A 24,990-nucleotide genomic window follows, 5' to 3' on the forward strand; every position below is an offset into this window, starting at 1 on the left:
ACAGAGGTGTAAAATAAGTAAGTGATTTAACTAGAGACACTAAGCAAACAACTGGCATGCATGGGAATAGCAGAAACCTAAATGCTGACATCTCAATACAAATCAGATTGTCTGCCAACAATCAAGTGTTAGTAAATGCGACACTTTTTTATTAAGCATGGGTGCTGGCTAGGGTGATTTTCAATGAGATCTGCTGTCTCTGAGCCAGTGTTACATAAACTTGAATATAATCATGGCTCACCCTTGATTTTGAGTGGTTCATTCTAGAAAAGCCTAAACACATTTTAAATACCACATTATTTCTTACTTGTCAGGCCTTCTATGAAAGTAGCACGCTGTGCATCTCCACTGATGGTCAAAACAAGAATCTTGTATAGACGTCCTGGAGTCAGAGCTGTGAACCAATACTCCTCAATGGTGTTCTCAAGGAAAATGGGTGGGAAGATCTTCATATCATTGAAGAGGAGCTGAATCTCATACTTATCAACATCCCCCTCAGCCTTTGACCAAGTTACCTGCAGATCTTCTGTGCTTCTGTTACTAAGAGTCAGTTCCTTCACTGACTCTGGCACTGAAGAAGTGAGAAGAAAAATGGGAAACTTCTCAGTACTTACTAACAGATCACAGCAAAAAGCTAGTAGCTCTGAAGTCATCCTTCTGAGCTACAATTCTTCATGCAGTTCCCTTGAGAAAGCAGTAGATTGCACTTATTTGGGTATTTTACACCCCATCTAACACTGGAAGGTCCCATTTCAGAACAGATGTCCACAATTTATCAGCATAAAAATAACAAATAAATAATAATGTAGCCTGCAGAGAGTTCACCTAGCCAACAAAAACTGAGTAAGATCTGCACGTACAACAAAGACAGAGAAGAGGCCTGAGCTAGTGCCAAGTCAAGGCAATCCATCTGTGTGATGCAGCACCACAATCCAGTTTCCAACTTGTGCCAGACACAGATGAGTTATTTTTGCCCCATGCTACATCTTTGTTAATAAACTGAGTTTCTCAGCATGGCTTCTTAACTCACATATGGTGCAAGGTGAAGATTGCACCCGGATCCCTGCTAGCTCCCAGTCAGCCACCTTACCACTCTTGCCCCATGCTCTCCAATTCCAGCGCTTGGGGTAGTTTGAATAGACTGAGGTATAGTCTATCTTCTGTCCTATCTATTTCCATGACCAGAGAAAACTGTTTAGTACATTCTGGCATAATTTAATGATAAATACTAAGCTCATGTGGAAAATTGTACAACTGTTTTTTTTGGCTTTTAATGTTTCAAGATTTGCTTTCCAATTGAACAGCACAGGTCTCTCACTTTTTGCTTGTTTGTAACATAAACACTGGTAATAAACTAAATACTGCTTTCTTGTATTATTTGAAATAATACACATTCAAAGAGTCAGAGTCAACATTCTATGTTAAAAATCATATGAGATTTTTGTTCCTGGGTTTGGTAAATAAAAAAAAAATACCCTGGGTTGTCTCAGAATGTTTCCAGGGTGCTTACTTACTTGTTCTGCCATAGACTCTTTCACTGGTTTCGTATGTCCCACTCCTTGTGCTGACCGTAACACTGTACTGCCTCCCTGGGACCAGACTGGTGAACACACATTCATTTTCATCCTTTGGGACACTTTTTGTTTGGATGAAATCATTGTTGTTCCTGATGGTCACTTCATAATTATCAAAATATCCAGATGCATGTAACCAGGACACCTTCAAGTAGTCACTTCTGGCTGAATTGCTGACAGTAAGTCCCTGGACACTTGAAGGGACTGAAAGAAAAAAAAAAGCAGAAACTTCCTGAAGTTACCAGAGTTGTGGCAGAGAGCTGTATTTGTGGTAGTTAGCAGACTTTTGTGAGGAAGTTGCAAAAAAAAAAAAACCAATGTGGATTTAAGTAATAAAGTAGTAGCTGCACTTTCCAGGCTGCTTTACATCTTATGACAATAAAATTGTTTGCCTTTCTAATTTTTGATCTTATGGAACTTGCTCCATTTTTTGAAGAGTAGTGAGTTCCACAGACAAACACTGATCCAAAATTTGGTTCTCATCCTTTTGTGGCTGTTCCCTGGATTTTCACTTAGATCATGAGAAGACTAAAATTGCACCAACTTGATACTCTTTGTTATTTTAACACCCTTTACAATCTTTCTTTTGTTTTACTGGTTTACCAAGTGTAAAGTCTAATTTTTTTCCATTTTTGAGAAAGTTTTAAAAGGTCCTCCATCATTATTGCCATCTTTTTCTGAGATTTCTCTATTCCTGTTATAATATCCTTGAAAATTGCATGACCAAAACCATAGACACATGTGTTACATTACCAAAACCAATTGACATGGGTGTTACTCATGATGAGTGACACCTCACTAATATTTTACTAATTAGCCTATCCTTCTCTGTTCTTTCAGTGCCTGAGTAACTTTCTGACGAGATGCTCTGCAGGATATACTTGAAGGGCCATATAGAGGCATTAAGGGCAGGAAAACACATTTGAGCCAAAACTGACACATTATTTCTGTTGACTCATAAGGACTGACATTTCTTTCATTCATGCTAAAGTATTTTTGCATGAAACAAAGCAGCAACAGGGGCATAAGAATAAAACGAAGTCTATAAAGCTGTAATTTCACGGCTTGACCCTCCAACCCCTAGTCATGCATCCCAGTTTGGTCAGATATTGATAAATCCTTGGTAATGGCCATTACCAACATTAGCCATTACCAACATAACAGTGTTTACAGTGACTGTACTTGCCCAGAGCCTCTCTTTACCTGTTCGTTCCTGGCTGAGGGAGTAGTTTTCATACTTTCCACTCTTGGTGGTTATCATCACATCGTAAAGTGTCCCAGGAGTAAGGCTGCTGAAGGAGCATTCACTGAATGATTTGGAAATGGTGAGAGTCTGAACAATCTTGTCATCATGAGAGAGTGTTACCAAATAACTGTCTACATCTCCAGAAGCTGGCAGCCAAGAAACACTGAGGTAGTCACTCCGACCTGAGTTATTTACTGTTACTCCAGTCACGCTGGAAGGAACTGTGCAATACAGAGGAAAAAACAAACAAAAAACCAGCATTTACTAGCCAATTTTTATTGTTGTGAGTATCCCTGTAATGCCATCCCCTGCAAAATAAGCAGTCTGGGACTCCTGAGAAGTTCTGCACTGACTGCCTCTCAGCAACATTCATCTCCTTTTTTAAATACAGTGAAGGAAATTGTCCTTGGTGGCCTGATCCCAGCATTTCTAAAATCCTAGAAGCTGAGTTATCCTCTCAAATTGCCATTCCTCAGTAACGACAATAACTGGTGAGGCTGGTAAGAGGCTGAGGCCTACAGCTGAATGTTTCATTTCCAGTGGGTTCTCTGACGCCTAGTGGACAAAACACGAATACCACTTGTTTTTCAAGCCAGCAAGGTGAGCTTAAAGGCTCTGCATTGCCAGAACTATCATCACTCAGGTACAAAATTCAGTTTTTGCAGGGACAGAACTTAGACATAATGAACTCCCAAATTTTAACTGGACTCCGTTGGACTGAACTTACTTATCTCAGCAGAGGGGCTGGCCAACAGCTGTCAGAGTCAATCTCCCTCCCACCATGATTTTACAAAATACACTACTCTACTTTAAGCCTTTTAGTATTATTCTTCTCCATTTTTTTTCAGGCTTGTTTTGCCTTTTCACCTGAAAATAGTGGTTTTCAAGGAGAACATTGCAGAAAACTGCAAAATGCCTGGCCTTTGCCAAATTCACATTACAGGTAAAATTGCACTATGTTGCCAAATTTTCCCTCTAAATATCCACAGAACTAGTATTACATTTCATGACTCTTTAAACCTAAAGAATTTGATGCAACAGTAAATCTTGTTCTATGAAGTACAGAAGGACCCCACAATAACTAATTAGCCCTGGTGGACATTCTTTGATGCTGGATTAAAGAAAAAGAATGAGTTGTGAGAAACTGAGACACAAATTCACCCTACCACCTTTAGGCAGGTTCTTGGCACACAGAAGTAAGGAGCAATCATACTACACCACCACCACGTAGCCAATGGAACAAGAAAGTCCCTCCACAGAGTGATTTGCCCAGACAGTTGTTCATTACTCTCAGGGCATACTTTTGTCTTTGTTACAGAGTGATCCTGCTATAGAGTTACCACTGCACTGAGAGCAGTTAGCTCTCTAAAGCTGTATTTACACAAATCTGCATGACAGTGTGCACATATGGAGCTGTACGGATGAAATTCCTGTTTTTCTGAATTCTCAGTGTAGCGGCTTAAACACAAGACCATTCTCTTAGATAAATTCAACTATCAAAAAGCGTGCTGGAGTGTTTTCCTTTTTACCTGTTCTTTCCTCTGCAATTGTTTGCCTTGAAGATATCCCTCCACTGACAGTGGTGACAACAACTGAATAGAGTCCTCCAGGTTTCAGGGCATAGAAATGATATCTGTTAGTTTCACTGGGAACAGTTTCATTTTTAATGACAACATTCTCATGAATCAGTAGCACTTGGTATGAGTCTACATCTCCCAGTGCTCTTGTCCAGTTGGTGAACAAGCTGTTGGTTGATCCCTGACTTGACACAGTCAGACCTGTCACTTGGGCTGGCACTGAAAAGGAAATTGTCATACTGTTACTGAGGAGAAACAAAATAAAACAAAACAGAATCCCCCAAAGAACACAAGTTTAGTCACACTGAGGAAGTGCATCAAAAGAACATTCCAATTTGCAGCCAGACTCAACAGGACTAAAAATACTCTAACTGGGGACTGCTTCCTGTCTGGGATGTGGTCTATGGGAAACTAACTAAGACACAGAAAGGTCTTTCAGCCTTTAGCACAACTTTTCTCAGACAGATGAAAATGATTCAAGATCAGGGAACTGGAAGAGATGGCATTTTATGAATACCATTAAATAAATGCCATCCATTTAGGAAATCATTCAGGGTTTTTGATGACTACTTCAAATATAGTCTGTGCCTTTAATTTTCCCTTTCCTCTCCCATTCCCAATCTTTAATTTCTAATAAATGGCAAACTTGTTTGAAGAATACCTCAGGCACAGTCATCTATGCTGTGTCAGACCCTTTAATTTTGAGGATAATGGAAATGCATGGTTATGGTTTAACTTTTTATGTAAGAAGATCTGCAGGATAGCAACTTTTATAGCATTAAAAGATGAATTGTTAAACAAACATAACATTTATCTAAGCATAAGCTCATGAACTTAGGAAGACCAAAAAGGATCAAGAAATAACAAAGGAATGTAATATGTACCACAAATTTTACACCCAATCCTCTTTTTTAATTTGGTTTGACAATATTTGGTCAAAGCAAGGAAATACAAATACTTCTAAAGATTTCTTTTTACATGACCAAGCACAACTGAAATAAAGAAGACTCTAACTTTATAAAATGTGAATGCACTCTTCCGCTCTTGTTTTTTATCAGCCTTTTTGCACACATAGTACTGGTTTAGTAATCATTAACAAAAGCTAGAAAGTTAGGCACAAAGCTGAAGAAAATGCAAAGTTGACAAAAAACTCGATCAAAAATCCTTCCAGTTTTATAATGTTCTCATAATATAGCTCGCTCCAACAAGACACTAAAATGTCATATTTCTGTGCTAAATGCTCATTTCAGTGCTCTTTGCAAGTAAGACCTACTTCTGTCATGTTTACAGCAATATTTTTAAGCCTAGTAAGCTGTCCTGCTGCAAGGAAGATTCAGAGGTTTGGAACGCTTATTAAAACCCGTGTTCTAGCTAAATAATGTTTGCTCTTTATAACTAACTTTGAATGTAATATTGACACACAATCAGTGCCTGATGTGTTTTCAAGCATTGACTCATACTAGTGAAGTGGGACCTTTATGGTTGAATAGGTCCCCTAAAGGGGTATAAGTCAGATGGAAGTGAAATTCCAGCTATCTAATAACATAACAGAGAAATCGAAGTATAAGCTAAACTTCTCAGGCCTTGGAAGGAGTTGTAAAATTTAAGTAAGGACCACCATCAACCCTAGGAATGCTTTGATTCAAACACAAGCAGCTTATTTTTCCCTGTGCTGTGCAAGGCCAGAGCTACATTTTAAAACTTTGCTTGCACTGGAGAATGTTTAAGTCAGTGCTTAAGCAGAGTAAAGCAACCTGTATGGTTTAAAACTTGCATGTGTTCACAAAATCAGCACCCTGCACGGGGAGAGAATGGGACCTTCCTTGTGACACAGTCATCATCCTCAGTAACAAACACATATTCTGAAATCAGAAGAGCAAAAAGATTAGAAACACATCTTCAAGTTCACATATGTGACCTTGTGTCTGTCAACCTTGGAATGTTCCCCCTAAAGTAACATTTTCCTGTGTGGTGATGTTTCTCTTTTTCCCAGATGATGGATGCTTTGCATCAAGGAAGTGACCCTCCTGAAAATACACAATGAAAATAGTTCTTCTTAAATGGAATCTTGTGCTAATGTAGATTGACTAGATATGACATAATATTTCAGAAAACTGTTTTGCCAGGAATTACACATCTATTTTCCAAAAATCTTAAGTAAGTACAGCAAGATAACAGACAGTCAGAAATTAGAGACTCAGACATGTACCTTTTTTACTGAGGAAACAAACATAAGATCAAGACTTTTGAGATTTAGACACTGAGTTAATTAAGTTCACTGCAAAGCAAAAAGAAAATTGTTAATGGTTGATAGAAGTAAAGATTAAAACACTTTGACAAGATGATACCTGTTCTTCCTTCTACTGAAGTCCAGTTGCTTAAAGTCCCACTAATGGTAGTGATGATTGCTGTGTATTTCCTTCCAGGTATCAAGTCAATGAAGGTGAATTCCTTAGCTTCTTTTGCAAGTCCTTTTTTTACAATAGGGAGCTCACTGACTTCCAGGGAAACCACATAGCTGTCCCATTCTGCAACAGGGGTCATCCACATGACACTAAGTGAAGTTTCATTAGCATGCTTCACACGGAGTTGGAGAACAGGCTCTGGAGCTGGAAAAGCACACAGATATGACAACAAGAACAGAACTATGTGGTGAGCACACATGCCCTATCTCAAGCTGTTGTAAGAAATGTGTTCTGTAAGACAGAAATGTGACAGCAACAGAGTATCTGCAATCAAGAGGAGATTCTTTACCTTTTTCTAGGAAGCCATTGTTACAAATCTAGTATTTGTGCCCCTCTTCCAGTGAAGGACTGTTAGCAGTAGACTTCAGCAATGCACTATGGCTGTAATGCTTAGGTTTAAACTTACACCAGGATATATATTTTAGTGGAAATGGAAACACAGGGAAGTCAGCGAACTTCCTCTTGAACTCTAGGTGCTGAACAGGGATATAAGACATTTGTACTATAAATCAGACCTACAACAATGTACTTCTAACAAACAAGGATGCAAATTATAGGGTCAGAGTGACATTGATTTTGCATTGATTTATACCTAAGCCAAGCTGAGAGACACTTCAAACCTAGAGGGGCATAAAAGAAAGAATTTGATCAGTGAATTTCTCTGTGTGTTCATGTGTGTCTGTGCCTGCATACCCAGCAAGCACGTCTTGCGCAATACAGTCCCTGATCTGATTTTGTCCCTGTCACAGAAATATAACTCACTTTCCAAGTCTGTGGGTTAATGTAAGAGAAAACTAACAACCACAACATGGCCTAATACCTGTACCTTCATAACAGACACATTATGCACCTCACTGTAGGTCAAACACAGTCATGATACACCCATTGCTGGATCTTATTAAACAGACCATGTTTTAATCACAGAATCATAGAATCACTTAGGTTGGAAAAGACCTCTAAAATCATTGAGTACAACTATTAATCACTTAGCTGAGTCAATTAAAAGTAACACCATAAAGTTAAATTAGTTGCAACATATGTCAAAATAAGGAAGATGAGACTGTATCTTTCTCTGATCAAGTTTGCTACAAGTTAGAGAAAGCTTCAGTTCTGTAGCTTCTACAGGTCTTTCTTGAAAAATTAACAAAATTAAGTTCTCGGGGAATGACAGGTAAGGGTATAGTAGAAAAGGCAGGCTGCAGGAAGGGTGAGGATAAAGTAGAATGGCACTCTCCTATCTGACATTTTTCAGTCAAGCAAGGCTTGAGCCTTGCCTGTTATTCCTACTCCAAGTCTTCCTTTCCTCTGAATTGCACTTATTCTGCATTCACTGAGCAGAAATTCTAACAATTATATAAGAATTATTTTTTAAGTTTGAAGCAAATCAGATGCGGCTTTGACTAACACACTGCAAAAGAATTCCACTCATGTCCCTGCAGGGTATATCGGTTTCCTTTGGGAACAAAGGCTTGAACAAACTAAGCCATTTTCTTAATAGAGCACAAAAATAAGAACTGGGATGTTAAAGGACAGCCACACTAAGATACACCTTCACCGTATGGTTAATATTCTTTACACAGACTGGCAAAGAAACATACTGATGAACAATACAGGAAGGCCCAGAGTGCTTTCTTTAAGACCTTTATAGGGTGCCCTACAATTAGCTACAAAATATAGCAGCGAAATGAACATGTAATGTAACACCTGAGTCATGACAGAATCGTGATATAGTTCCCATAACTTTCACTAACACAATATTTACTAAAAAAGTAATCCCGAAAGTTTTCACAGAACTGCTAAAATTATCTCAGTAGTTTACAAAGGGAGCTCCTTTTTACTGTATTAATAGTTAAATTAATTTGTGGATTCCCAAGTACTCTTCCATTGCTCACAGAGCTGAACACTTTGCACTCTCACAGTGCCTGGACAAGCATGCTGACCTGTTCTTCCCGTGCAACTCGTCTTGCTCTGCAAATCGCCGCTCTCCACAATGACTTCCACGCTGTACTCCCTGCCTGGGATGAGGCCCACATCACGGATGAGGTACTCGGTGCTGTCCTTGCCGAGGGTGGTGTTGAGCACCAGGGCTGAGCGGTTCCACAGGAGCAGGTGGTACCTCTCCCAGTCTCCCGCAGGGGGCACCCAGGTCACTCGCAGAGACCGCGGCCAGCCACTAGGACCCGCCTGCAGCTCCAAAACTTTCTGGGGAACTGCAAAAAGAGAAAGCGAAAAAGCAATTCTGAAGTGGGGTATTTCTGATGAGATGTAAATGTACTGGCAAAACCTGTCTCGCAGCACAGCTATTGTGCGAGCGCTTGGACTAGCTAGAGCAACGTGAGTTATCTTGTTGCAAAGGTTGGCTTTCATTTTAAACACAGTTTTTACTCTTCCCCACAAAAACCACTCACTTACTTTCCTGCTGGTTTCTGACATCAGAAATGGGCAACCCGTCTTAGGGCACCCCTGTACACTTCTTGGATGCCCCTTGCAGTTTTCAGTCAGGTTCCCTGTTGTTTCCTGCACTTAAGCTCACTTAGAAACTATCAATTTTTCACTGCTAACATTCAAACTTCAATCTCTATCAGCCCAATTCTGGTACCAGCAGCAGAAATGCAAAGCCTAATGACTTCTTTCACAGAAATAGATTCTTCCACCTTGTATGCCCTAATTCCTCCCAACTGTAAAAGGCACTGAGGTTAAGACACTGGTCTATTAAAGCATCCACTCCATCCTGTCCTGTATTTCAAGGATCCTGAATTTACAAGCCTAACCTTCTCCTGTCTAACTGTATGCTCCTGCAGGTCACATTGGAACACTGAAGATTTCTGATTTTCATGGAATAATTAAATATTAGCCAGACCAAGCAGAGATTAGAGGGCAGATGCAGACCCTTAGGACAGGATACCTGTAAGCTTCATGTTAAGATACTCAGAGATCAGCACTGGAGCCCTGAGACCATCCACAAGTATTAGCTACATAACTACAAGGCTAGCATCATGTTCTTATGCTTTATCTAGCTTAGTTAATATTTAATTGATCAGTAGGATCAATTAGTAGAAGAGGATTGAAACCTCTTTACTAGCATCACAAAATACTCACCGGTTTCACTTCCCATGGGCATAGCTGGCTATCAGACCTAGAACTCCCATATGCCAGTGAATATGGGAAATGTGTTTCAATTTCTGAGTGAGTGGATAAAAGCACACAGTGTATTGTTAGGAAGTACAGATGAACTTACATCATAACAGATTAAGTTCAGCCTTATCAGGCTGACTGGACATCATTATACCCTAATGGCACAAAGTTTCGGTCTCGGAGATGTCTGTATTTCTTACTACAACATTTCTTGCCTGGTTCTGCTGCACCCTCTCAATACACCGCAATGTGTATTATGTTCTTGGGCACCTGGCTCTCTCAGTGAATTACAGAGGGACCTCAAGAGTCTAATCCCTTCAGCATCTGTAGACCTGACAGTCTGGACTTATGAATATATCTTTACTCCACAGAGCTTCTGCTGGAGTGATTGTTTTCAAAGCTCTTGATGTCTGTGGTAGAGGAAGGAATTGCTTATGATCAGCATCCTTGGAAATAGGATTTGTAATCCTCAACTTTGAAAGCACAGGGTCTAGGTCACAAAGCTGGGGATCAGTGTTGTTAAATGAGGGCCTGAAGTTCTCCCTTTAGATTGAAATGGTAATCTTAAAGGACTTTAATGGTAGGTTAAACAAACATAACAGACATGCATATAAACTAGTCCAGCTTTGTACTTTCTGGACATGAAAGACTTCTAGGGCTCTTCCAGCCTGCACTGAGAATGGGGTATCAGCCAGGTATGTCAAGGATGTGACTTTCACATGAGATGTTTAATTGTAGACAATAGATATGTACTAAAACAAATACTCTGCTCTCATACACACACATTTTCTCCCTTTGGGCTCGGAGTCTACTAGATATTTATGTATGCATTCTTCACCGAGTTCATTATTTTTTTTACCATTTAACTTTTGCTCAAGCTAGACTGGTGTGGAAGAGATGACACACCTCTAGGGCCAGTAACACTGTGGGAGAATGATGAAGGATTTTTCAGGTTCAGAACTCATACAAAAGATACCTGAAAGAAAATTATTACTTCTGAAAGAAGATAAAAAACTCATAACTCAGCTGTATCTCAGCTGCCACATGCCTTTGTTAATCCACGCTGCTTGTAGTAAAGAAATCTGAGACATAATCTTTTCTGGTTTGTAGATTTGTCTGGAAGAAGGAATAAGACTAGACCTTGCAAAATTACTTTAAAGTCTGTAAATAATTTGACTACATGCATACTTCCCCATAATGTAAATCAGTTTATGTAGTACGCTGAGCTGAATTCAAGACAACAAAGTTGGTCAGAAGTGCAGTAGTATGCAACAGTTTTGTAACAGACTCACTCAACTATGAAGTCCAACAAAAATTCACGACTATTGCCTGCTCCCAAGATATGCAGGAGCTGCTTTTGGCCATCAGATCAACTGTTGCCACAGAGTCAGCAGGGGGTATTCCTGAAACAATATTGTGCTCTAAATCTCATTTTGCCTGGAATTCAAATAATTTTGTCTCTTACAGTGATTTGCTACAAGGCCACTGTAGGCAAAAATTAGTTACAATGTTCTTACTGAAGCAGAAGACTTACATGTCCTCCCAGTTGCCATCCGATCGGTGAACAGCTCACCACTGATTGTGCGGGCAGTAACCTGATACAGACGTCCTGGAGTCAGCTTGTCGAACTGTGTGTCTGTGACTGGTGGCTGCACACTTTTGACTTCTTTAACTGATCCAAGATGAGACAGAGTGATATTATAGAAATTGAGGTTTCCTGAAGGTCTTCTCCACTTAACTTTTAAAGCATCTAAACTGCCATCATTAGTCACCATCAAATCTAAGACTTCAGCTGGGGCTAAAAAAAGAAAAGAAAGAGAATAAAATACAACTACCACAAAACATATAAGACCTGCTGCCTCCCAAACTCCCATAGTTAAGTTTTGATTTTGAATAGTTATATAAAGTGGAGTATGAATGATTTTGCTGAACAGTGAAGACTGGTCACAGTGCACATCACTTTCCAAAATCACTTCCCTAAATGCCTCCCATGCAAAACCACCACATTTGATAAGATTTCTGTAGAAGAAATTGCATATTACTCTTCCCAGAAATTAAGGAGAACAAAGGCATGACCCTTTTTTTCCCTACACAAGTGTTTTAACCATTGGACTCTAGTAGGATGTCATCTTATCATTATCTCTATGACCACAGAACTCCAGCCCGAAAAATGTTCCTGAAAAAAAAATTCTATAACTCTAGTTCTTTGAATCAGTATTTCTTTGTGAAAAGAAAAAAATCCTGATAATCCCCAAAAACCCATATTAAACCCACCAACTAGGCAAACAAAAACCCCAAACAACCCAAACCAACATTTGATATTGCAATTCTTAACCTACTTTACATTTTTTTTCTGCTTCCCTTTCACACCTTTTCTACTTTCATTTTAGCCTCTAAGTTGTTGCAGTGGTAACTTAGGGAATTAAATAAGCTTATGGTGTCTCTAACTTGGAACACAAATCACATATTATTCTGAAATACATCCTATAATGCTATTAGGTTATGGCCTTAGCTTCTTGTTTTGTTGTGATGAATTCTGAAATCATACCTGTCCTGATTGTTTGAAAACTGCTGCTCTCCAATCCTGCAGCCTGGGTTATGATAGAGAGGTTATACAGGTGGCCTGCTGTAAGTCCTAAAAAGGTGTAGGAGGTAAGGGAGCCTTCCTGGTGAATCTCATGAACTGGCACATGATTATCCAGCAACAGCAGCCTGTAATGATCCACATGTCCCGACCCAGAAGACCACGAAACGTGGACAGTGTCTGTCTTAACACTGACCTGAATATTTTTCACAGGAGATGGCACTGTTGGTATAAAAAGGACACATGCTTAAGGTCTAATGGTTATCTCCATCATTTCAGCAATTTTAAATAGATTTAATCTTGGAATATGTTGGGTTTCTTCAGGATTACTGAAAACCCAACCCCAAATATACAATAAAAATGAGACTCTATTCTTAGCAAACAATTCTTTATGTCAGTCAGAGATTCATATTTTATTTCTACTTATAAATAAGTAGAAATAATAGATACTTCATAAATATATATATATATATATATATATATATATAGCCATGTAGAAGAATTATACCAATTTGCTAATTTCAAAATGCAGAAGTACAGAATACTGTAAGTGGTTTTACTTAGATGAACTACAGGAAAAGAAGTCCTACCAGTGGATCCACTAATGTGAAGTTCTGGGGTAGTCTTATTTCCAGCAACAGCACTGAGGACAATGCTGTATTTATTCCCAGGAATGAGACTGGAAAATGTATTTTCTGTTTTTGAAATTCTTCCTGGTATGGAGACTTCTTGTATCTTTTTATTATCACGATCAAGTAATACTAGGTTATACATGTCCACCTTTCCTGAAGAAGGATCCCATTGAACCTGCAAGCTTGTGTGTGTCGTTTTTTCCTTATTAATTTCCAAACGAGACGGTGGCAAGGGATCTGCAGTTAGGAAAAAAAACCCAGAAAACATAAACCATTTCTTGCTTTGGCATTATCTGAAATTTTACACAGCAGCACAAGAAATCTTCCAAAACTCTCCCTTTATCATCATCATGCTGCCAATACTTTTCTCCTTCTATTTATAAACACTGTACATTGAAGCCAGTCTACAAGAGAGTCTTGAAGAATTCAGAAATATTACTTGTATGTATTTGCACACACTCACACAGACATGCACATAGCAAAACACTTCCACTGTGGATGTATATTGCAAGCTTGGAAACCTGCTGATAGTAAAACTCTAACAACTTTAGTAAGAAACAGCAAACATGTAAACCCAGCAAATTAAACTCAGTGCCTCAGTGTAATGTAGCTTTATAGATGGCAGCAACAGCTTTCATTTCCTAGCACTCGCCCTAAACACTTTATCAGTTAAGGGTATGAGCGTTTATACAATTTTAAGGGCAATGATCTTTTGTCTTTAGTATTAGCTTCAACAACTTCAAACATTCTGATAGAACATGCTTCTGCTCAGTTGTAGTTCTCTTCATAAAAATTTAAAAAAACAAAACAGTACATTGGATATACCTTAAGGAACTAATATTGGAATTACTTCTCTGAAACTCTCAACATTCATTATGTTATTTATTAAGAAGCTCTCCAGTAAAATCACCTGTGAAATAAGGTACATTCTAAAGGAAAGATAAACTGACCAAACCTAAAGAATCTGGTTGATTTTTTTCTCTAGATGCATTTCATGACTCACAAGAATTCATGCAAACCACACAGAATGTATTACGTGTTGATGTACTAAGGTATTGACATTTTTGTCTTCCAAAAAGGCTAAGCAAATACTTGTTAAGATATCATGAAACAACTCAAAGCAGTGAAATCAAGCCTTCATAAGTTGGGACGTTAAAATTTCCCGACAATTTAGGAATAAATTGTACCACAAGAGTACACTCTGTGCTACTCTTTCCTAGCATCAGACCAGGAGTGTAAGGTGCATCCAGACTGAGAACTGTGGTCTCTGTATGAACAGCACCTCAAACACAGAAGAACAAGACTATTTTTCCAATACAGTAATTGCTGCTTGGTTCCCTGAACAAAGAAGACAAAAAAATGTCAATCACACTAAGTTAAAAATGCAATGTAAAGGCTGCAAAGATGAAGTTGAACCTACCTCCCACCTACAAATACATAAGTAGGAGGGCCTTAGCAGCCTTTAAGCTGCTTTTTCTTCAAATTCTGGATGATGTGGAAGGTTTAATCACTTCCTACAAAGCTCTGCTGAGAACAGAGTAGTGCCAAGTTTTGGTGATATACTTTGTCAATCAAATACATTAGGAATGTCAAGGAAGCATCTCCTTCCTTGGAAACATTCAAAAACTGACTGGACATGGTCCTGGGCAACCAGATCCAGGTGGCCCTGCTTGAACCAGGTGCTTGGACCAGATGACCTCCAGAGGTCCCCTCCAACCTCAACCTCTCTGTGGCTCTGAAAGCACTGTGTCCCTTTGAACCTATGTCTCTGCTTAAATTCAGATTCTTCCTTTGGACCACAGAGATGTTAGTGCTCTTCAGAAAGAGATGAAAATTAAACTAATTGATTTACAAAATCAATCAATAAAAGTAACTATCTTTTCTTAACCGCTTTCTTAAAGGCCAAACTAAGTCTGCTTAAATCTGAAAAAGAAGAAAGTAATATTAAAGACCAAGCACATCAAACTTCAGGCAAAATAGTTAAAACTTCACCCAGTTACAGCAACTGAAACATGAGGTTTTAATGAAAAGTGTCAGGAAATCTTAACAATAGGCTTGACTACCAGCTCCACCTATAATATATACTAAGCCACCAAAGACTATTATGTTGGCAAAAGTTAATAGTGGGGGTATAATCTTGTTCCTTGAAGGCAATTGTTCTAATCTGAAAGGTCAGACTTTGGAAGTCAGAAATAAATTCCAGCACTATATATGGTCAGATGCACAGCCAGCTGAAAAAGTTTTAATTTGACTGACATTGAGAGAACAGTCATGATAACTATCAATAAGTTTAACCCTCTTTCTGACTAAGTTAGAACAACGTCAACAGTTCTTTAATCCTGCAAAAGTAATCACCATTGCTATCCATATTATTTGCCAAATTTGACAAAAAAGATATCTGCATTTTCAGAAGCACTTTTACTGTCCTGGGTAATCTATCTCCTAAGGTGCATGAGCAAAGAAGAAAGTTGCGTGCCTAGAAGGTGAAGTTCAGAAATTCAGACTTTATCTAATCTATCTGGTCCAGAAAACAAAACACTCAGTGCTTTGTACATCCGCTAGAACAAAGGAACAATGAGACTGGGAAGTGCCTGGGCTGAAAGAGCCCTGGATGGAAACAAACACTTAAAAAACCATTTACATTGTTAGACAAGTCTCTGTTGGCAACGATACAACACAGATATATCACAGAAATAAAATATTTTCATCAAGATATTTTTATACCATTTGACACTATACAAATTAACGTCCCCTGGTCTACAAAAGCATCTTCCAGAGACTTAATGGTCTTTGAATTATATTGCAACCCATTTTCACTTCTGGGGAAGAGGATATGCTTTCTCTGCACAGCTGCTGCAGATCCAATTTACAGATATGGCTATGTCAAACTCCAGTGACATGACTCCCAGATACAGCCTGTAAGCACAGAAACACACCTGCCTTATGCAGGAGAAAACAAAAACAGCTGGGAGGTATGAGCCCAGGACTTAGTAACGGGGAATTCCTGCCAGTCTCAGTTATCTTCCTACCATATTTTTTCCTACCTTTCCCTCTTCATAAAACAGTAACCTACTTCATAAGGACTTTTCTGAAGATTAAGTAAAGAGGGTTGATTTCATTGTCTTTACTAAGCACAAATATCCATTTCTTTGGGATGATATGCAACTCAGAGAATCTTTAAAATACGGTTATTTATTTTCTTCTTGTACTCTGCCTTTGAAACAATGATCATAACCATTACATGATTACAGATGCTAGGATTATACAGCCTATAGTTAGAGCCATGCCACGTGTTGTTCCTACAGATGGCTAATAAATCAAATTTGTCCCAAATAACTTGAAATTTACAGGAGTCAACACATGACCTGGGTATGCTTAGAAAGTCACATATTACAATGAAAAACCACTCTAACAGTTGTCTCTTGGAAGATAGAATTTTATCTTCTTTTCATTCAAATATTTAATGGATTTTCTTACAAAAAAATATTTACCTATAGTTCTCTCAGTACAGGAGGCTTGAATTGGATAGTAACATAATACAGCACTGCAATATTTTTGTAGACAAAGATTCTGAAAATGGCATTTATAAGTCTATTTTAGAAGACATAGTTGAAAGTGGGGTAATTGCAAAATTGTTTTCCATGGCTCTCTAGACCAGTATCTCAAATCTGTATTTCAATTCTGAATTGAAATTTATAAATTTAACTGTAATTTAGGATCTATTCATATACTACTATTTTTACCTAGACCTAATAATTTGCTGAAATATAGTTATACTGGTGCACAGACATTTGGAGATTTGAGAACTTAAAATTTATCTTACTTATAATTGAGAAAGACAAAATCCTACCATCTTTTGCTGTACATCAATTCTTAATCACAGAAATAGTTTTATTGAGAAAACAATATAACATGAAAGGACTGACAGGTGCATATCCCAGCTTTGCAATGTCAGCAGCATGCTGACTAGTTGTATGGTTTTATGTGCTGTTTAATGTGCATATATATATACATAACTTAGAAAAACCCCAACAATTTGTAAATATTAATATGAAGCAAATATGCATACTTGTGCCCACTGACATCTGTAATCTCAGTTTTGCAGTGGAAAATTTATCTGTAGTTAAGAGCTGATAATTGTGTTATCAGCTTTTTCTTCCTTTCCTATTCTACCAAAACAGCACAAATGTCCCCACTCTGTGTGTTTCCATGTCTATGTATACATGGCTTATGAAGTGCATATGTGACTGTATTTTCCATCATTTTGGATGACCTATTTTAGTTCTGCTCTACAGGATTAAATACTTGCTGTTTTAAATTTACAACCCACAGACCAAAATTTCTCGAGTAAAAAGAGTCACTTTAGAGGATTAGTGTGGATTCTTGTACCACTATTTCATACATCATTAGACTTAAGATCTATGTATCCACAAGTGAAATAGAAGCTGCTTCTCCAAGAAAAGATTCACAAGGGAATCTGGTGTTACTTGAGAGTTTATGGAATCTTCTCGAGCTGCACAATTATTCTATCAGACTATGAAACTTGCAAACAACATAGACCATGATTTTAATGTAACATTATATACTCAAAAGGCCAATATGGTCCTTTCCAACCTTTTACATTACCACTGCAACTGTGGCATGCATTATTCATTGCTTTCACCATGAGTTCCCAGTCAGAAAACATCACACTCAAAATTTAACCAAATGTTTTGGATTTTATGTGCTTAGCGACTCAAGTACTTTATATAAGGAATTTGATGAAAACTAAACTCAGAACTGGCACACAAAGATTTTTACAGGATTGAATATGAGCAAAAAGGTAGTTTCTGAACTAGGCAAACAAACAAACCTGTAACATTCTCACACTTTCTCATGTGTATTTATTTTATTAAGACAATACAGATGTTCAAACATCTTTTTGCAAAAATAAAACACATGAGATGGGATTCCTTTCATTTCAACCAACTACACTTCAGCTTTCTGGTTTAACCTAGCCTTCTTTGATAGCCAGTGGAGAAAGCACCTTCAGTGGACAGCTTAGCCCATCTTCCTTAGAAAAAGAGTTCAGGAAGGGAACCTCACTGACCAAGGTCAGACATTGTGGTTTTAGATGGCCCATAACTCAGTTCCACTGCCAGTGAAATTGGTAGAAATTTTGTTTACAATATGGCTGGAAAGACTGTTTATACTTCCATATTCACAGGACAATTTCCAGGAACGCATGCCTATGGACATTCAGGTTCAGTAGATAGTAAACTAAAACTACGGTCATCAAGTTACAAAGAACAGGTGAAAAAGCGCTTCCATGAAATTGGTTTAAAATGCTGCCCCTAGTGGAAACATATGAGGAATAATCCTCCCTCATTCTGCATTGAAAAGCTCAGTATGGACAATACACCATGGGTTGTTCACAGACATAATTTAGAAAAATTCTTTAGAAAAAAAAATAATTGGGGCTAATTGTGTATTTTGAACACCATCAAGCAATTCAACTCAAGGAAAGCAAGGAACCACAGAGCAATCTCAATCTCAGCAGCTCTCTGCAGGAAACATTCATGGCTCCTCGATTCTTATTTCATGCTTTTGACTGATCTCTGCTATCCAAAACCTAAACGTAAACCTCACTTCAACTATGGCATACCAATTATCAGTATTTGAACTTAAACTTTAATCAGACTTTTCACTTTGATGTCAGCTACATAATATGACTCTAATGATCAGCTGTTTCCAATCACTTTCATCGTACAGCCTTGAAAAATCTATTTAGTGATAAAAAAGTCATAAATGGCACGTACAAGCTTCTGTGTTAATGGTACTCTATTAATCAAAACGTGCTCTAAAGTGGTATCTTCTCACCTTCTATGCAAGTGTTCAATAATAGAACTTTACTATACAGAAATGATGGTGATTTATACCTGCCTCTCTGATATCTATTATTTCAATTTTCACATTACAAGTCATCAATATCAATATTAAAAACAATCAACATGATGCACAACGAATTTAAATCACAGTCTGCATAGGAACTATTACTCATTTTTACCAACTGACATGACTTGTGCTTAATGTACAGCTATGACACCAGCAGACTTGTCAGTGGATTTTTTTAAACTTGAGTTAGCACAGCAAATTAATGGAGAGTATTTAGTGCATTTGTATGGTTAATATAGGAAAAAGGTTCCGACAGAAAGCAACACCTTTGTAATTGTGAAGTACTTGGCTGCTGTAATCTTCAATACTAATATTAAGTACCTCTCTAAAACTAACCTTAGGAGCAAATCAGAGAGGCATTTAATGATGTACATTATTTAAGACATCTTTGTTTTGGGTCTTGAACTACTACTTTTAAGAGGTTGAACAGCATTATATTTTATCATCTTCACAAAGCACAAATACAGGTAGAAAGAGGCCAGTTGTGCCACTGCAGCTGTTGTCATTCAATGTTGTCCATTGCTTCACAGCTGAATTGTTTGCATGCCCACACAAACATGAATGCAGAAGGGGGTCTTTCCTTGGCAGCCCTCTGTCAGGCTCCTGGACCATTTTTTACAGCCAGTCATGGATGTGTCACTGGAAGTGCTCTGTACACAACTGCATATCATAACACCTCACTGGTGATATCCAGGGAAAACATATAAGAAGGAAGTTCAGCCTTACTTTCTTTTAGTCTCTGCTTAGACAGAACCAAAGCATGGAAATGGGCTGAAACAGTGCGTTTCAGTACCCTTAAAGAAGACTTACCTGCTATGAAATAGATTGTATTTTAAACACAGTAAATAAACTGTCAGCTGAGGAATTATGACAACAATGTATTTGCATGAGCACGAAGGATGTTATGGGCTAGTACGACAAAACCATTTTTTTTAACTTAATATCCTCACAGCACCTTCTTTCAAGCCTGGTGGGTTAACTGTCGGCAGGAGTCACTTCTGGCAGTGGGCTAAAGAAAACTCAAGCGCAGGGCTGCTATGTTCAGCAAACACTGCCCACTTGCAGGAGCTGTAAATGCATCGCTCTCCTCCTCCTCTTGGAGCCGGCCGAAGCAAGGGGAGGAAAAGGAAAAGCCCGGCGTCCCTCCCCGCGCACCTGCCGCGCCCGCGCCCCTACCTGTCTGCAGGGAGATGTTGAGAGCCTCGCCGCCGGCGAGCGGCTCGATGCGCAGGTGGTACCAGGTTCCGGCCTCCAGGCCCCGCAGGGTGCAGCCGTAGGTGCCGTTGCCCACGGGGGCGGGCTGGCAGCCGGCTGCCTCCCCGTCCTCGGAGCGCCCGCTCAGGCTGAAGTTGCAGGCGCGGCCCGCGGCGCCCCAGCGCAGCCGAACGCTCTGCCCGGCGACGCTCCGCTCCGTCAGGTTGGCGCTGCATCCCGCCGCCTGCTCCGGCGCGGCCTGCGGAGAGCGGGGAGAGCTCTGAGAGACCCGCCAGTACCCCCGGGCTCAGCCCCCAGCCCCGTCCCCGCGCTGTGCCGCTGCGGGGCGAACCTGCCCGTGTCCCCCAGGCTCGCCTGCGACCTGCGAGGGACGACCCTACACCGCCCCCCTCCTGCCGGCCGCTCACCTTGGTCAGGGCCAGCGCCGTCCACAGGGCGAATCCTGCTCCATAGCTCAGCATCGCCGACAGTTTTTAACGCCAAAAACCCTCGCGGGGAGGGGAAAAGGGGAAGGGACGGCGGGGTTGGGGTGGGGGTATCCGAAGAAGCGAAGTGGCGGCGGCGGGCCCCGGGGGCCCCCGCTCCCCGCCGGGCTCCGAGCCCTGTGCCGGGCCGCCCGCCTGCTGCATGCGCTCGGGGCTGCCCCGGCCGCCGAGCCGCCTCCCTGACACCGGCGTGGGGTGGGGGGGCTGCCCGCCTGCGGCTGAGGAGGAGCGGAGGAGGCGGGGGAGGCGGCCGCCGCTTCCCACGCTGCCATTCTGACCCGGGCTGACTCTCCCGGAGCCCTTCCCGCCGACTTCCGCAATCAAGAGGCGATTTCCTCGCGTCTCGCTGCGGGGGGCGAAGCTCGGCGACTCGGGACCTGCCGCCCACCGGGCAGGCGACCGGCTCCGGGGTGCCGCCCCTCTCTCCTTAAGGATCCCACCTTCCTCCCGGCTCCTCTCCCACCCCACGTCTCTTCCTTCCTCGCTGCCTCCTCCTCATGTCGGTTTCCCCCTCTGTCTTGTCTTCGCAATCTTTCCCCCGGCGCACGGGGTCCTTCAGCGGTGCCGCTGTTGGGGAGCGGCACGCTTGTCGCACGCTGGCTGCACCTCACCGGGCGCTGCCTTGCCTTGTCTCATGGCTGCATCGCCTCACAATGTCTTCTTGCCTCTGCCCCACCTCGCAGCTGCCTTGTCTCATGCTGACCTTGCCTCATTCCCACCTTGCCTCTTGCCTGCCTTGCCTCACGGCCACCTTGCCTCCTGTGGCTCCTTCTCTCCTGCCTGCCACTCCTCTTGGACATCTCGCCTCATGCTTGCTTCATTCCATGGCCACCTCACCTTACATGCCTGCTCTCCTCAGACCGGCCACCCTTCACTGCCATCCCTCCTCCTGGTCCACCCTCCTTTTGGCTTTAGCTATCGGTAACCCACCACTCCAGCTCTCGTGTCCCAAACTCAGATGTTTTTAAGGGTTAACCATAGAGCACCAAGAGCTCCATTCTCTCACTGGCCATGTGGCACTGCAGCCAGGGCCTTGCATCCAGGACAGCCCAGCAGAGCCCAGCTGAGCTCCTGCCTGCAGCAGCAAGTCTGTGGGAGCGGCCAAGTCATCTCCGTTTTCTGTTTCAACTTGTGTCCTCGAAACAATTCCTTCCCACATTGTCTGAATATCTCCCAAGCTAAAATTACACACACCATGGAAAGCAAAAAAGTCTCCCTATTTTCAGACTGCACCAATAAAGATGTGTGCAACTCTGAGTTGGCTACTGTCAAAATGAAAACTTTCCATTTCTGTCATGCATACCTATTTCATTCTTGCTTACATTTCAGCCTCTGAGAACTCGCATGTCAATGTGTGCATGGGCAGACAGAGAAGAAGTGTAGACAGAAGCATTTTTGCACCTTCCGATATTCAAATACACAATAGCAGCCATGGAGTGAATTTGGAGGTGCACAAAAGAGAAGGAAATGGACATTTACTTTCTTCAATGGGAATAGTATTTTTCTGCATCTTTCTGTACTGCATAATGTGTGTGGGATTTTAACTTCTAAAAGCAGTACCTCAAGCAAATTCAACACCATCTGTATCACTTTTGACCTCTTTGAGGGAGAAAAAGGTTCTAGGTTCTACAAACATTAGTCTGCCTTTTAGAGGAGCTGCTGCTCTAGGATTTTTCTGGGCACTACCTGTCAAACAAGATACAAATATCTGAAAAACCTTAGCTGTCCTTCTGTTCTGAAATCAAAAGTCTGAGCACTCAAGAGTGGTACCTGTCCCTACAGAAAACTTCATCTGTCCCAGTGGACCTCTGTGCCTGGTCCTAGGGACGTGGTACTAAAAGTGTTGTGCTGTACTTTGCAAAGCTGAGGGTAGTTAATAACTTTATGATCATTGCCTTAAGTGACAACATAAATCTGTGTTGGTTGTTATGCCAGAGAGGATCTCCTTTGGAAGAGATGTTTTACATACTTCAGACAGAAGGAGGAACCAAACCCCAAAGAGCTAGCACAGGGATAATCATACCATTGATAGGAAACACAAGATGTGTTTCTTAGACCTAAACTAGGACTAAAATGACATAGATGTCTTGTCATCATTTAAGGTGAGAGTTTTACAGTGTGATTTCTTCTTTAGGTGATTGTGATTTTTGGGCTTAACAGCATAAACCACACCAATACTTTTCCAGCACTGGAGAAGTGCAAATCTGAAGGCTTATTGGGATGTTTGGATTACTTCAAAACCCTCTCTGAAAATTAAAACATTCAGGGTAACCTGCCTTTTCTTGAAAAGGAGCTCACATTATTCTAGGGATTTTTGAAAACATCCATGACCTGAACTTCCAGGGAAGATATAATTTGGATATTTAGATATAAGTTTTTTAAAGTAGATGTAATAAGTAAAAGGAAAATGAAGCATAATCAACACTGCAAACATAAAATCCAGGAAAAAAAATGGAACCTACCACAAGTAAAACTTAAAGACTTTTGGACATAAATACCTGTTTGTTTCTTCTAGCTAGCATAAGATAAATTGTGGAAGAAAATTATATTACTGTTTCTCAGAAGTGCTCATAATTCCTACTTTCTTACTCTTATTCTTGATATCATAAAATATTTACTTTTCTGCATTAGTAGGAAAGTACTGGTTTATTACAGGTTTTTACTCCTTCTGTATGTTATCCAGAAAAAGTTGCTACATGGGTAAGGTCTGAGACAGATGTCTATGCCAGCACTGGAATAAAACATGAGGGGTCCATCATTCACTGGTGGCAATATATTTATATAGAATAGCCAACATAATGCCACAAGTAATTATTTCCAGACTAGTATTGAATAAATGGGCTTTTAGTAAATCAGTCACACAGCCTTTAACACTTACTGACCTGTGTGGCAAGCCAAGAAACTAATTAAACTGAAAAAAGAACTGGAAGTGAGTTTTGGGAGTTGCCGGACGTGTCTCTAATAGCAGGCTCCAAAGTCCCTTTCAGACACTTTCCCAAGGTTTCCTGACTTTTTTTTTTTTTAACACCAACCTCTCTGTCTCTCTAATCAAGAGGAAATGGGCTTTGCATAGCTTTTGTCATGGATTCAAAGTGCAAGCTGCAGTTTCACTTGAAATCCAAGGCAGCTCTAAACCAAACATTTTGTTCAATTGAAATGCCACTATTGTCCCCCCAAAATGGGTATGTGCACAGCCAAATAACAACATGGCTTTACTTCTGCAAACAAGAGGCCCCAGCCTGGGCAAATGCACTTCATAGAAGGTATTGTCTTCCTCACAGCAATATTCAGCACTTAGTCTACGTGTTTTCAAAGTATTGTGTTAAATCCAGTTAATCCTTTAAACATCCCTGAAGCTTGACAAAAATGTTTTTAACTCCACTCTAAAGACTGGGAAATAGAGAGGGAGGCCAAAGACTTTAAGTTTGTGTGTCTAAATTGGTATATCTAGATTCAAATGTCCAGAGCCAGTTGGAGGCTACAAGAGAAAGCTACTGCTGATTTTTTTTTCATAGATATGCTTAGACAGCTTATCATCAGAATTCTGGTTTGAAAGTTTTGACCTAAGCAGCTTGTTCAGTGCAAATGTTGTGATTCAGGAACAAGTGGGGTAGAAATACAAGAGGCAGTAGTTTCTGTTAAAATGGTGCCATTTCTCTTGCTTTGGCAGGATTATGTAGTAGTAGTGTTGGAGGCAGTTTGGGTAATACTTGTTTTTATAGGAAATTTCCATTTGGAAAAAACAAGTATTCTGTGCAGGAGGAATGCAAATGAACAGAGGGCATGAGGAAACAAGCTCAGCCTGCATGCACTGAGCCAGAAAGATGATATTTAGAAAGAACTGCATCAGCTGTGGAATAGGGTGCAGTGTGCCCATCCTTGGCTCAGTCCCTTTCCCTTGTCAGCATCAGAACAGCAGTGTTGGGGTCCATAAACCATAAGTTTGTGGACCCTGACACTCTGTCCACAGCCTTCCCAAACATAAAATACATTTCTTAGTCTTATCCGCTTCAGCAAACAGTAGTAACTGAAGCATGTTTGCCTGCCCCAATACACTGAGTGTAGTGTGGTACCCTGGAAGATAAACCACAGGGAATTTAGGGATATTCAGTTCTAAACCACTATGTGATAATAGTGATACAG

The 24,990-nt window shown here is 40.4% G+C and overlaps 1 protein-coding gene across 1 annotated transcript in view; it reads right to left on the reverse strand.

Moving 5' to 3' along the window:
• PTPRB (protein tyrosine phosphatase receptor type B) overlaps positions 1-20,945 on the reverse strand; it is a 47,643-nt gene extending 26,698 nt beyond the window's left edge. The window contains 11 exon segments of the mRNA XM_036400771.2: positions 308-571; positions 1,515-1,778; positions 2,778-3,041; positions 4,350-4,616; positions 6,746-7,006; positions 8,803-9,072; positions 11,532-11,795; positions 12,546-12,803; positions 13,172-13,450; positions 20,324-20,600; positions 20,770-20,945. Of these exon segments, the coding sequence (XP_036256664.1) occupies positions 308-571; positions 1,515-1,778; positions 2,778-3,041; positions 4,350-4,616; positions 6,746-7,006; positions 8,803-9,072; positions 11,532-11,795; positions 12,546-12,803; positions 13,172-13,450; positions 20,324-20,600; positions 20,770-20,823 (2,722 nt within the window). The 5' untranslated portion in view covers positions 20,824-20,945.
• Positions 20,946-24,990: the final 4,045 nt, after the last annotated feature.

This window comes from Molothrus ater, chromosome 5 (assembly GCF_012460135.2).
Source record: "Molothrus ater isolate BHLD 08-10-18 breed brown headed cowbird chromosome 5, BPBGC_Mater_1.1, whole genome shotgun sequence".
Taxonomy (NCBI): Eukaryota; Metazoa; Chordata; class Aves; order Passeriformes; family Icteridae; genus Molothrus; species Molothrus ater.